The sequence below is a fragment of the Pyrus communis genome, chromosome 3 (genome assembly GCF_963583255.1).
Source record: "Pyrus communis chromosome 3, drPyrComm1.1, whole genome shotgun sequence".
Classification (NCBI taxonomy): Eukaryota; Viridiplantae; Streptophyta; class Magnoliopsida; order Rosales; family Rosaceae; genus Pyrus; species Pyrus communis.
The window spans coordinates 17,356,801-17,369,193 of NC_084805.1; the positions used below are offsets into that span (position 1 = coordinate 17,356,801).

At 35.2% G+C, this 12,393-nt stretch overlaps 1 protein-coding gene, 1 long non-coding RNA gene and 2 pseudogenes across 2 annotated transcripts; 2 read left to right on the plus strand and 2 right to left on the minus strand.

Moving 5' to 3' along the window:
• Positions 1–258: 258 nt before the first annotated feature.
• LOC137728319 (probably inactive leucine-rich repeat receptor-like protein kinase At5g48380) lies at positions 259–2,252 on the minus strand (annotated as a pseudogene).
• A 79-nt stretch (positions 2,253–2,331) lies between these two features.
• On the plus strand, positions 2,332–5,845 carry LOC137728320 (uncharacterized). The gene is made up of 3 exons (XM_068467140.1): positions 2,332–2,587; positions 2,912–3,174; positions 5,657–5,845. The coding sequence occupies exons 1-3, from the start codon at positions 2,332–2,334 to the stop codon at positions 5,843–5,845; spliced, it is 708 nt and encodes a 235-aa protein (XP_068323241.1).
• Positions 5,846–6,087: 242 nt separating this feature from the next.
• On the plus strand, positions 6,088–9,202 carry LOC137730178 (uncharacterized). Its single transcript, XR_011068096.1, has 2 exons — positions 6,088–7,648; positions 8,408–9,202. It is a non-coding gene; the product is annotated as an uncharacterized lncRNA (long non-coding RNA).
• Positions 9,203–11,121: 1,919 nt separating this feature from the next.
• Positions 11,122–12,080, minus strand: LOC137727457 (probably inactive leucine-rich repeat receptor-like protein kinase At5g48380; annotated as a pseudogene).
• Between the last annotated feature and the right edge of the window lie 313 nt (positions 12,081–12,393).

The window sequence follows — 12,393 nt, forward strand, 5'->3', positions numbered from 1 at the left end:
TTTTCTATTTGTATTTGTATATATATGGGCCACTTACCCTCTGTTCAATATATGAAATATTTCAGCCATATTATTCCTTCATATGTCAATCCCAGGAACTACCTAGCTCTTTCTTAATTCATAGTTTTTAAGTCACGCCGAAAAATTTCTCATTTTCAAGTACAAGATTATTTGCATACACGATTGGATACAAATTACTGATCAGATTTATTTCGACTTAAATCCTCGTGAGACACCATGAAATACAGCACCCTGCTAGCAGCTCGCAGGGAAAAAACACAAAAAAGGGGGAAAACCAAAACCAGCTGCTGCCATAACTACATCATTCGACTTCCAAACTTTGACCATAGTACCACGCTTCTACTGGCAAGGCTTCAACGGGCCTCCACAGAGTCCGGAGTTGCCGGCATAGCTTTCCGGTCCGAATGAAACAGGACCGTCAAAATTTGGGACTGGACCGGAAAGACTATTGTTGGCCACACTAAATGTTTAGAGCCTTTTGAGCTGGGCAAGTTGTCCAGGAATTTCACCCGAGAACTCATTGTTTTCAAGCTTAAGCACATTCAGATAGCTACAATTCGAAAGAATCTGGGGGGATTTTCCCCGAGAAGCTATTCGATAAGAGATCAAGAGTCATAATAAACGCAAGGATTCTGCCAATATCTTCAGGAAGAGATCCACTGAGCTTGTTGCCGGAAAGATCTAGGCCAGTTAAGCTTGAGCAGTTTGATAAGCCCCGAGGAAACTGACCTTTTAGTCCCAAATCCGAAAGCCTAATGTTCAAAACTTTGTTCTCGTTTGGGTGCCAGCACTCGATTCCAAGAAATTTTCAGATGAAGCCTTCGGTGGTATAGCTAAAACCCATGAAAGGCATAAGTAGCCTGAAGGATCTTCAAGTGAGGCTTTTATGCTTTTGAGGTAGCTGATATCACTCTTAACACCCAAGCTGAAAATACAAGTAAGCAATAAGACGCAACAAATGAAAATGTTGCCAAGAAGATGTTGTTTGCACAACAAGGTATCACGTATTAAGAAAGCCATCAAAACGGCTTAAATTTTTTTAGTGTTTTAATAAAATTGAAGCCAAATGACCCGAGCTAGAGATAGTGCTCAATCAAACCCACAAGTTCTTTGGCTTTTAATAACACTGGAGAATATGAAAGAACCCAGAAATTTGACTCGGAAAGAAAGTTCAACCAGAAAATTAATGTCCATATGGTCAAGACATAAGTTAAATGCAAGAGTGGTTGTACGTTCATGTTTTTTTTTCTCGACTACCATGTCAAAGAGAATTTTTTTTATAAAAATTGAAAAGAATTGTAATATTATATATAACCCAGTTTTGTGTTACTATTGATCTATAGTGTCCAGACGGAAGGATTTTAAAGGATTTTAAAGGATTTTAAAAGTGATAGATTTGATAGGATTTAAGAGGATTAAAGACTCTTACAAAATTCATATAAATTTTAAAGAATTTGAACGTATTGTGGTGGAAGGATTTGAAATCCCAGGGGGGGTGAGATTGGATTCTTTTTAATCTTGGTTATATCTACTTTTTGCTCTCAAATCCCACAAAATCCACAACTTAATGAAATCCTCCAAAATCTTAATTTTTTTAATACACTTAGATTTGGATGGATTCTAAAATCCTTTAAAATCTTTTAATTGACTACACCAAGATTTGAATGGATTTTAAAATCCTTTAAAATCCTTTAATTGACTATACTAGGATTTTAAAGTCTTTTAAAATCCTCTCAAATCCGAGTTTGACTACGCCCCCCTTAGGCCATCTTTAACCAAGGGTTGGCCAGATGACTCATTTTAGCCCTCTCGTCCTCCAAGATATTAATTTTTTTAATGAACAGTAATGGCCATATTTGCCTCCATCTCCAACTGAGGGCCAAATGGCCATAGGGCCAAACATAATTTATTATTTAAAAACTACAACTTAAATTCAAATCCAATGGCTAAGTGATGTCAGCTAGCCGTTGGATTTGAATTTTTTTTTTTTTGCAATAAATAGGGTGGATATTGGGCTATAATTCACACAACTTTGAATTCAATCTCTTTCAATTCAAGTTTGCAATGAATTCCAACTTTGGATCCTCTTCAGATTCCAACTAGGGGTCCTCATCCAATTCCAAATTAGAAGAAAAATGGGCACAAATGAGACAAGAAGATGAGGAGTCTGATGAAGAAGTTCAAGTAAGGTACAACAAATAAAACAGAGCAACAGTCATGGCTGCAGCCATGGTGTGTCAGCCAACTGAGGAATAACCTCAATGGGGTGGCTCTATTACTGGTCGCTCTTACAAACCATGAAACAAAGCAATGACGCATGCCAATCTGATGAACAACTACTTAAACCCCAACTTAGTGTACATAGAAGAGGATTTCAGACGTCTCTTCCGGATGAGGCGTCATGTCTTCAAGCGTTTACTTCATGATGTCCAGCAGGTCAATCCATACTTTAGACAGAAGCGGGACAGAGTAGGCCGCCTTGATTTCTCACCTCATCAGAAGGTTACCATTGCACTCCGAATGATGGCCTATGGCTCCTTAGCTGATTCGATGGATGAAACCCATGGTATGTCAGAGTCTACATGCCTTGATACTCTTGAACAATTATGTGACATAATTGTTTAGGTTTACAAAGACGAGTACCTCCGCGAGCCAAATCAAGAAGATTTGAATCGGGTCCTTTGCAAAGCTGAAGACCGTGGGTTTTCGGGCATAATAGGGTCATTAGACTGCATGCATTGGGATTGGAAGAATTGTCCCACTAGATGGCAAAGAGGCTTTAGCGGAAGGTCGAGAAAGCCAATTGTTGTGTTAGAGGTGGTTGCTTCATATGACACATAGATCTGGCATGCTTTCTTTGAAATCCCTGGATCCCAAAATGACATTACAGTTCTTGGGCGTTCACCCCTCTTCAATCTCCTGATGGAAGGTAAAGCACCTCAACTTGACTACTACATCAACGGCCGTCAATACAATATGAGGTATTACTTGGCAAATGGCATCTACCCAAAGTGGGCGACACTTGTCCAAGCAATTCCAAACCCTAGGAATGACCCGGAAAAGTTGTTTACCTTACAGCAAAAGGCATACCAAAAAGATGTTGAGAGAGCTTTCGATATTTTACAAGCACGGTGGAAGATCATCAGCGAACCGGTAAGAGGTTGGAGTCGAGAAAATTTGGACTCCATCATGATGTCTTGCATCATATTACAAAATATGATAGTGGAGGATGAGTGAGATGGGTATATTGATGGAGAGTCGATGACGACCAAGAAGATCCAAATAGGTCAAGAAGGGCTCGTGAAAAAATATATGATGGGCCTAATTTTCCTTTCAATCCAAGAACTAATAGTATCTCTATAAATGAGTACATGAGGCGCTATAAAATGATACGTTCTTGTGCCACAAACAAGTACCTGCAAGAAGATCTTGTTGCACATCTTTGGGCCAAAAGAAGCATGGAGTAGGCGTTATGTTGTTAAATGTTTTTAAAAATGTTGTTTAAGTTTCATGTTGTTAAATGTTTTTTTTATGTTGTATAATTTTTCTGTTGGTTAATGTTATATAATGTTGTTTCATATTGTTTAATGTTGTTTCATGTTAATTAATTTAATTTAATGTTGTATAATGGCTTTGGAAGTTATTGGAAAAAAATAGAATTTAAAAAAAATGAAATAAATTTTGTAAAATAGAAGTTATAGGAAAAAAAATAGAATTTATAAAAAATATGAAACAAATTTTTTGAAATAAAAGTTATAGGAAAAAATGGAATTTAAAAAATATATATATGAAACAAATTTTGTAAAATAGAAGTTATAGGAAAAATATAGAATTTAAAAAAAATATATGAAACAAATTTTGTGAAATAGAAGTTATAGGAAAAAAATGGAATTTATAAAAAAATATATGAAACAAATTTTGTAAAATAGAAGTTATAGGAAAAAAAAATAGAATTTTAAAAAAATATGAAACAAATTTTGTAAAATGGAAGTTATAAAAAAAATAGAATTTAAAAATAGAAGTTATAGGAAAAATATTTGTAAATAAAAAATAAAAAATTCAAAATTAACGGCTACCTGACTTCAGCTAGCCGTTGGATTCAAATTTTTTTTAAGCAATCCTATCGGTTATAACCAACAGAAATATATTAAACAACATGATTGTTCTATTTTCTGGCCAGCCAGCCAGCCAGCCTTTTGGCCCTTTTAGATTCCGTGGGGCCCACAAGCCTTCTGGCCTAGCCCTCGGTTAGAGATGATTTTCGGGCTATTTTGGGTCTTCTAGCTTTCTAAATCCTTCTGCTGGAGATGGTCTTAGTAAGAACATGCTGCTTTCTCTTTTTCTATTGTCAAAAGCCGCTTTTACCCATTTGATCCATATGTCGATCATCGTTCATCTCTACGATTCCACTGGGTTTTCATCGCTTTACCATTCGGTTTGTGTTTTGTCTCTCGCCAATCTCTGCTTCTCTCCTGGTTTTGCTCTTGCTTTTAGTTTCTCTTAAATCTTCTGTTCTTAGTTTTGGTAAAATATTCACTGCAGATTCTGGTTTTTCTTTTTTGGGGGATTGTTTGCAGAGATGGATCTATAGAGGGACCTGGGAGGTCCCAAAACCCCTCGGCGATTCTAAAATTCTACTAGAAATTTTTTGGAGGACCCCTCGTACTTGACCATGACGTTTGTGCTGCAGGTTGCAGCTTGCAACGAAGAAGAAGACAGTAGGGCCGCGGGGGAGAAGAAAGAAAACAAACAGGCCTTTTAAAAAATTGGTCCAAAACGCAGTGTTTTGGCCAATTTGTTTAATTTGTTTAATTTTTTATTTTTTATTTGTTTAAAGCCTGAGACAAACGGTGCTATTTGTCCATGATTCCATACTCTCTTTTTTAAGGCCTAGCCCCACACGAGCCATCTTTCCCGAGAGTCCTTTCCCCATTCCTCTGTTTTGTCCCCTAATCCCCCCATCTTTCTTATATTCACCCAATTCCAAAACCCTAAATTTCTAATCCCACCCAATCCCATATTATAATTACATTACTCTAATATCATACATTCACTTGTTTCAATTCTCCAAGCCACCACCATTTGGTTTAAAATTCAAGTAAATATTTTGGTATTCTAATCTAATCTCAATTAAATTATATTAGATATTGGTGGAGTTTTTAGTCTATTATTGATATGATTGTTGATATGTTTTATGTTTGTATACTCATTTTATCATTGAAATTTAGATGGAATTTTTGTTTATTGGTTGATTGGTATATGTTTTGTGTTTTTGGTTAAATGTGTAGTTTAGAAATAAGAAATATGAAAAGATTTTTCAAGCCAAAGCCAGGAGCACCATCTACTTGTTCGGGTAGTTCGAGTTCACGACAAAATGAGTGTGACATTGATTTTAATAATCTTGAGAGAGACCCGGGAAAAAAAATTCGAATGAAGGACTATCCTTCTAATATTCAAGATGAGGTCCGAAGAGCATATTTGCAAATGGGACCTTGTAGGCCTACAAAGTATGAGTTCCCATTTTGTGCGTTCTGATAATGATTTTTCTCAATTGCGGGAGATTAATGAGCTTGCTAAGAAAATGGTGGAGAAAGGGTTGCATCGAACATTTGCATATGTATATTTGCTTGTTCAGTTAGCTTTGGTTTTACCAGTTGCAACTGCTTCAGTGAAGAGGGCATTTTCCGCTATGAATATCATTAAGAGTCCACTTTGCAACAAAATAGGAGATCAATGGTTGAATGACAGCTTAGTTGTTTACATTGAGAAAGATGTTTTTCATGTATCGGTAATGAAGCTATCATGGAACATTTTCAAACTATGAAACCTCGTCGTGGACACTTGAATTAGGATTTTATAGCTTGTAATGTTGTTTTGCATATGATTTTTGAATGAAATGTATTATATTTAACTTTTCGATGTTATTTTTATCTATAAATTTTTTGACCTTTATTATTGGGACCCAAGTTTAAAATCCTGGATCCGTCACTGATGGTTTGGGTTCTCTGTTTCCAAAGGGGTTCTGCATCGCTGTAAACCTTTGATTTATCGTTGTTTTGCGAAAGCTTATAAAATTTGTATCAAACGTTTTTTTTTTTCTTTCTAATTTTGCGATCGCTGACGCGAGAGTTTCAGAGTGTTTTCCTCTTTTTCCGTCGCAATTCTAGGTTTTTGACCGGCCTTTTGACGAATTTTTAGTGTAATCTGGGCACAGCCTACCTTCAGATCATTGTTCAAACAAGTTTTATTCAACTCAGGTTGGTTTTCTAACATCTGTGTGTGAGTTGTTATTTTGAATTTGTGTTGATTTGGATGAAACATTAACTGTTTGGTTTTGCGGTGAGTTATGCCAGTTTATCTAGGCCTTGCCTGCTAAAAGCGGATTTTGTGTTTGGTTTGGGTATGATTTCCCTCCACTGAGATTTGATAGGAGTTGGAAGGCTGCTGTTGGTTTGGGTTTGCTTTCCTTGCTTCCACTCCTTCGTAATTGTGTATGCATTTCTTATTTGAATAAGTGTATTTGTGTTTTTGTTTTTGAAGTTTCATTTTGTATGATTTCATTTTAATGAATGTGTCAAATTTTAAGAAAGCAGGAGTGCTTTGATGAATTGTTTGTTGATTTTGTGTGATTTCATTTAGATGGATATCTTAAAATTTGAGAAGGCAGATGGGCTTTTAACATTTGTTTTTCATTGTTTAAACATCTAATGTTATCAAGTAAGGGACCAAGTTCTCCTGCATTACTATAATTACATATATATTTTTCTTTTTGAGAAATATGATAGTTCATTGATATAAGGAGAAGCAGTACAAAGAACGACTAGGTTTTTTCTTCCCTTTACCTTTCTGTTGGCTTTTCTCTCTCGCCAATCTGTGCTTCGATCCATCTTTATTTTGTGTTCTGTTCCTCTAAAATCTTGCATTCCTCTCAAATCCTTCGAGCTTTATTTGGCAAAATATTCACAAAATTTGCCGCCAAATTTTCGTTCCTTATTTTTGGTTTTTGGGGAGGTTGTGCGTTTGTGTAAAAGTTGGATCTGCAGGTAAGAGTTCTACTTTGTACAAAGGTTATGAACTACAGTTTGTGTTTGGATGGCTGTGATTCATGTTACACGATCTTGGTTTATATGTTTAGTCTAACAAGAAAAGACATCCCCAAATCAAACTCTATGGTACTGAAATCAGTTTCTTTTCTATGATGTTTAAACTTGGGTCGTTTCTTCTTCCTCCTATTCCTTCTCATTGAATCTGGTTCTTCAGGTGTTGGTCTCTGTTATCATCGACGATCCAAGAGTTGGGACCGTTGTTTTTTTCATCACTTTTGCCTATTCTTTTTCACTTTCATTGTATCACTTAATTTTTAATGTGTATTGATCTGAAAGGACAAAAACTTAACATTTTTTGTTGATGTGTATTCTTTCATTTTTATTAAGAGATATATCTTAATAATCAATGTTATCGCTATGGGGTAATTGTTTTGCTGTTATAAATTCTTGAAACTGTAATTCCCTCTTTGTCGTGTTAAAACTATATATTGTGATTGCAGGTTTTTAAAAAATTGCCCTTCGCAAATTGTTCAAAAGAAAGCAATTCTGCTATTGATCAGTATAAAGACGCAATAACAAAGGTAGAAATAAAATGTCTCGCATGATATATTTTGGTTTGGGTTTGTATTGTGTGATTTCCAATGTGGATTAATTACTTAAATGATTTTGGATTATGATAATTGCATGTTTTTTCTTTTTGTTATTCTTTGTTTTGCCAGCATTTTCTACTAATCTGTTTATTGTGATGGTGTGAAACTGCATTATAAGATTGTTTTAATTGCTTTGCTTTGTTTTTCTCAGTTTCTATTAGATGTTCTTTGCAGATATGAATAGTTATTTTACACCTACTTGATAAAAGATAGCGTCAAAACTCCTCCAATATGTGTTCAAGTTGTCCCCCTTCTCTTTCTAATTTATATTGTTTCCATACGCTCAACCATAACACTAAATTCCGAATTTCTTGCCCATAATGATGTCTTATATCTCATGGAGAAGTTCTCAAGTCCACTGCACTGTCCAACTTTTTTGCCCACTTCAGGTACTGCTTTTAGCATCAAAATCCTATGTATATCTAACCTTTCTTAGCATTTTCAGTTGTTTTAGGGCAATGATGTGCATGAATTAATACAACATAAACTTACATAGTTTGTGAGTTCAACCATTGAGGTTTCTAACTGGGTTTTGATTGTTTCACTAGACTTCTATTTGTTTCAAATGTTTAAACATGGACACTTCTAGCTGGATTTTCATTGTTTGGTTAAACTTATATGCTTCATGGTGCCTGTGAAATATAAGTTCACCATTGGTACATAATTAAGATTGGACTTGATATCATTCAGGTTTGATTCGTTCAACGCTCTTGATTGTTGTTTTCAAGCCAACTACTACATTTTCCAACAAATTTACAAGGAACAACCAAGCTTAATTACAGCCAGATTCCGTCAAATTATATCACTATTGGTATTCCAGCTGCCCAGCTTACAGAAATTACAAGGTTTGCTCCACTCTATACTTCTTTGATACATTCCATTCAAATTCGTATATTTCAGTAAGAAACAAACTTTTATCTATTACTTGAGTTAGGCAGAGTTGGAAATAGATTGAATTAAGCAAAGTTGTATACATAACCTTCTACATGTTTTATGCTGTTTAAAAACCCGCAGCATCGCGCGGACACCGTTGTTAGTAATGACTAAAGTAGGGTGTTATAAAATAAGTAGACGACGAAATTAAATATGTCGCAGTCAATCATTTCTTCGTTTTAAGGTCATTCCTTCTTGTAAAAAGATGAGGGATGACTTGGACAATTGACAGCTTAACCCAAAATCCAAATATTGTTCTTTTATTTATTTGTGTTCCTCTTTTATGCAATTCAATGAACGGAAAGGGATCCTCCTTGGATTCCTTCCACCAAAACCTACTAATCAACAAATCTAGACCTTTGAAATTTGATTCAACGGCTAAAAATGGGGAATTCCTATCAAAGTTATAATAATTTTAGCTGTTGGATCAAATTTCAAATGTCCGGATTTGTTGATTGGTAGGATTTGGTGGAAAGAATCCGGATCCCTTTCCCAATGAACTAGTAGTCCGATAATGCGTATTTTTTCCAACAAAAAAAAAAAAAAAAACAATCAATGTTTTGTAAAATTTCTCTTTTTTCAAGTACAAAATTATTTGCGAACACGATTTGAAACAAATTACTGGTTAGATTTGTTTTGACTTCAGTCTTCGTGACACACGATGAAATAAAGCACACCGGTAGGAGCTCGAATGGGAAGGACAGATAAAAAAAAGCAAAACCAAATAAGAAAGAAAATAAACAAATATAAAAATATGAAAACGTCCTAAACTATTAAAATCCGAAGAAAAGATGGTAAACGACATAATTCGCTTGAATTCAGCCTGGGCTCGTTGCAACATAATGAGTCTTGTAGTTCACGTCATTCTCCTTGAACCTATATATTACAGATCCAAAACAGACATACCAAACCAAAATTGCTTCAATCCAGACAATTAAAAATCCCAAAACATTCACTTTTAAGTTATAATTATAAAATAATCTATTAACATATGAATTATCAATTTTCAATTACTTTTCATGATTGTCCCCGCTTCTTTTTAATTTTATTACTTGTGAAATAACTTAATTCTTGTCCTACATCACAAGTACTTTTGCCACATCACGCCCTATCTTCACTCTTAAGTTCTCTATTTCTTAAACCCAAAAAGGGGTCCAAGTTCTCCACTTTTGCTTCTATATCTAAGAGAGAAAGGGATCATTTCCAAATCATTTCCACCAAATCCACCTCATCAATTAATTCAGGCTTTTGAAATTTGATCTCATAGCTAAAGTTATTATAACTTTTAAAGGGGTCTTTTGTTTTTAGCCGTTGATCAAATTTTAAATGTCCGGATTGATTGATGGGGTGGATTTGATGGAAGAGATCCGAAGATAATTCCTTTCCTATCATATACGAGGAGATCGATTAATGATGCAGAGACAGCAGAGGTGGCCAATTTCCTTACACACATGGTGAAATTGACAAATACCTAAGAACACACCACAACATAATAGAGTCGATGAGCAAGTTCCTAAAGCCACAATGTCTAACTATAACTATACATACAATGGTACAAAAGAGGACGAGAAGGAGAAAAATATTCATTCCATTACTTCGGCTATTGAATATGTGTTGCTTTTATATATATATATATATATATATATATATATATATATATATATATATATATATATATATATATATATTTGTGTGTGTGTGTATGTGTGTGTAAAATAACTAATTGTCGACTGGAGAAAAAAAAAAAAAAAGACTAATCATTATTGTCAACAAAAAGAATCCGACATATTATCGACCGATTTTCGACATTCTCTTCGTTATTATATTATGTGTCAACAAATCATGAAATAAGCAGACTTATCAAGCAAGCTGAATACTTATCAAACACAGAAATGCCTTTTCCATTTAGGCTTTATATCTCCTAATTCAATGCTTCCTTGGAGTTCAAGTTCATTCAAGCACCTTTCATCGCACTTGGTTGTATTAGTGAATCCAAATCATGTCAATATTTTTCTCATCTTGGGTTTATTGGGATTTTTAGGGTTTTTGTATTGATTGATAGAATTGGAATGAATATTTTGTAGAAAAAAAATTCTAAGTTAACAATTATAAGTAAAAGTTTGATGAATTTTTGGAAGCTTCTATTTTATGATCCCATTGTTGTAAATTTCTGGTCCTGCCACTGAACATAACCACCGGAATTTGGGACTGGACCAGATAGACGATTGTTGGCCACACTAAATGTATTAAGCCTTTTGAGCTGGACAAGTTGTGCAGGAATTTCACCCAAGAACTCATTGTTTTCAAGCTTAAGCACATTCAGATAGCTACAATTCGAAAGATTCGGGGGATTTTCCCCGAGAAGCTGTTCGATGAGAGATCAACATATGCATAATATAATTTGAGAGGAATATAATATCACTTGAGGACTTTCATGGTACATTGAAAATGCTTCGGAACAAGAACTCTGCATATAATTTAACTGAAGCATAACTTAAAAGGAAAAAGGTTACTGGCTACCAAAGTTTAAATCCTCAATAGAAAACCCACAAGCGACGCACACTAGGAGCTCTTGAAGGAAAAAACAGAAAGAAAAAGGAAAAGCAAATCCAAAACAAGCTGATGCTGCAATAACAACACTGTTTGACTCCAAAGCCTTAACTAGAGTCGATTGACAACGCTTCAGGGGCTTCCCACAAAGTCCAGCATTGTTTGCGTAACTTTCTGCAGTGATTGCAGTATGGCTACCGAAGTTTGGAACTCGGCCAGACAAAAGATTGTTGGCCACGCTAAATGTTTTAAGCCTTTTGAGCTGGCCAAGTTGTGCAGGAATTTCACCCGAGAACTCATTGTTTTCAAGCTTAAGCACATTCAGATGGCTAAAATTCGGAAGACTGCGGGGGATTTTCCCCGAGATCGAAGCTGTTCGATGAGAGATCAAGAGTCGTAATAAACGCTAGGATTCTACCAAAATCTTCAGGAAGAGGTCCACTGAGCTTGTTGCCGGAAAGATCTAGGCCAGTTAAATATGAGCAGTTAGCTAAGCCCCGAGGAAAGTGACCTTTTAGCCCCAAATCCGAAAGCTTGATGTTCAAAACTTCGCTCTCGTTTGCAAGCCAGCACTCGATTCCAAGAAATTTGCAGATGAAGCCTTCGGTGTGGTTGCTAAAATCCCATGAGCTTAAGTAGCCTGAAGGATCTTCAAGTGAGGCTTTTATGCTTTTAAGGCAGCTGATATCACTCTCAAAACCAAAGCTGACACTACAACTTAGCAATAAGACGCAACAAATAAAAATGTTGCCAAGATGTTGTTTGCTCAACAAGGTATCACGTATTAAGAAAGCCATCAAAACGGTCTTAAAAATTTCTACTGTTTTAATAAAGTTGAAGCCAAATGACCAGAGCTAGAGATAGCGCTCAATCAAACCCACAAGTTCTCTGACATTTAATAACACTGGAGAATGTGAAAGAACCCAGAAATTTCACTCGGAAAGAAAGTTCAACCAGAAAATTAATGCCTATATGGTCAAGACATAACTTAAATGCAAGAGTGGTTATACGTTCGTGTTTTTTTTTTTCGACTACCATTGTCAAAGAGAATTTTTTTATAATAATAGAAAAGAATTGTAAAATAATAACCAAAGTAAGGTGTTATAAAGTAAGTAGACGACGAGATTGAATATGTCGCAGGTAATAATTTCTTCATTTTGAGGTCATTCCTTTTTGTAAAAAGATGAGGGACG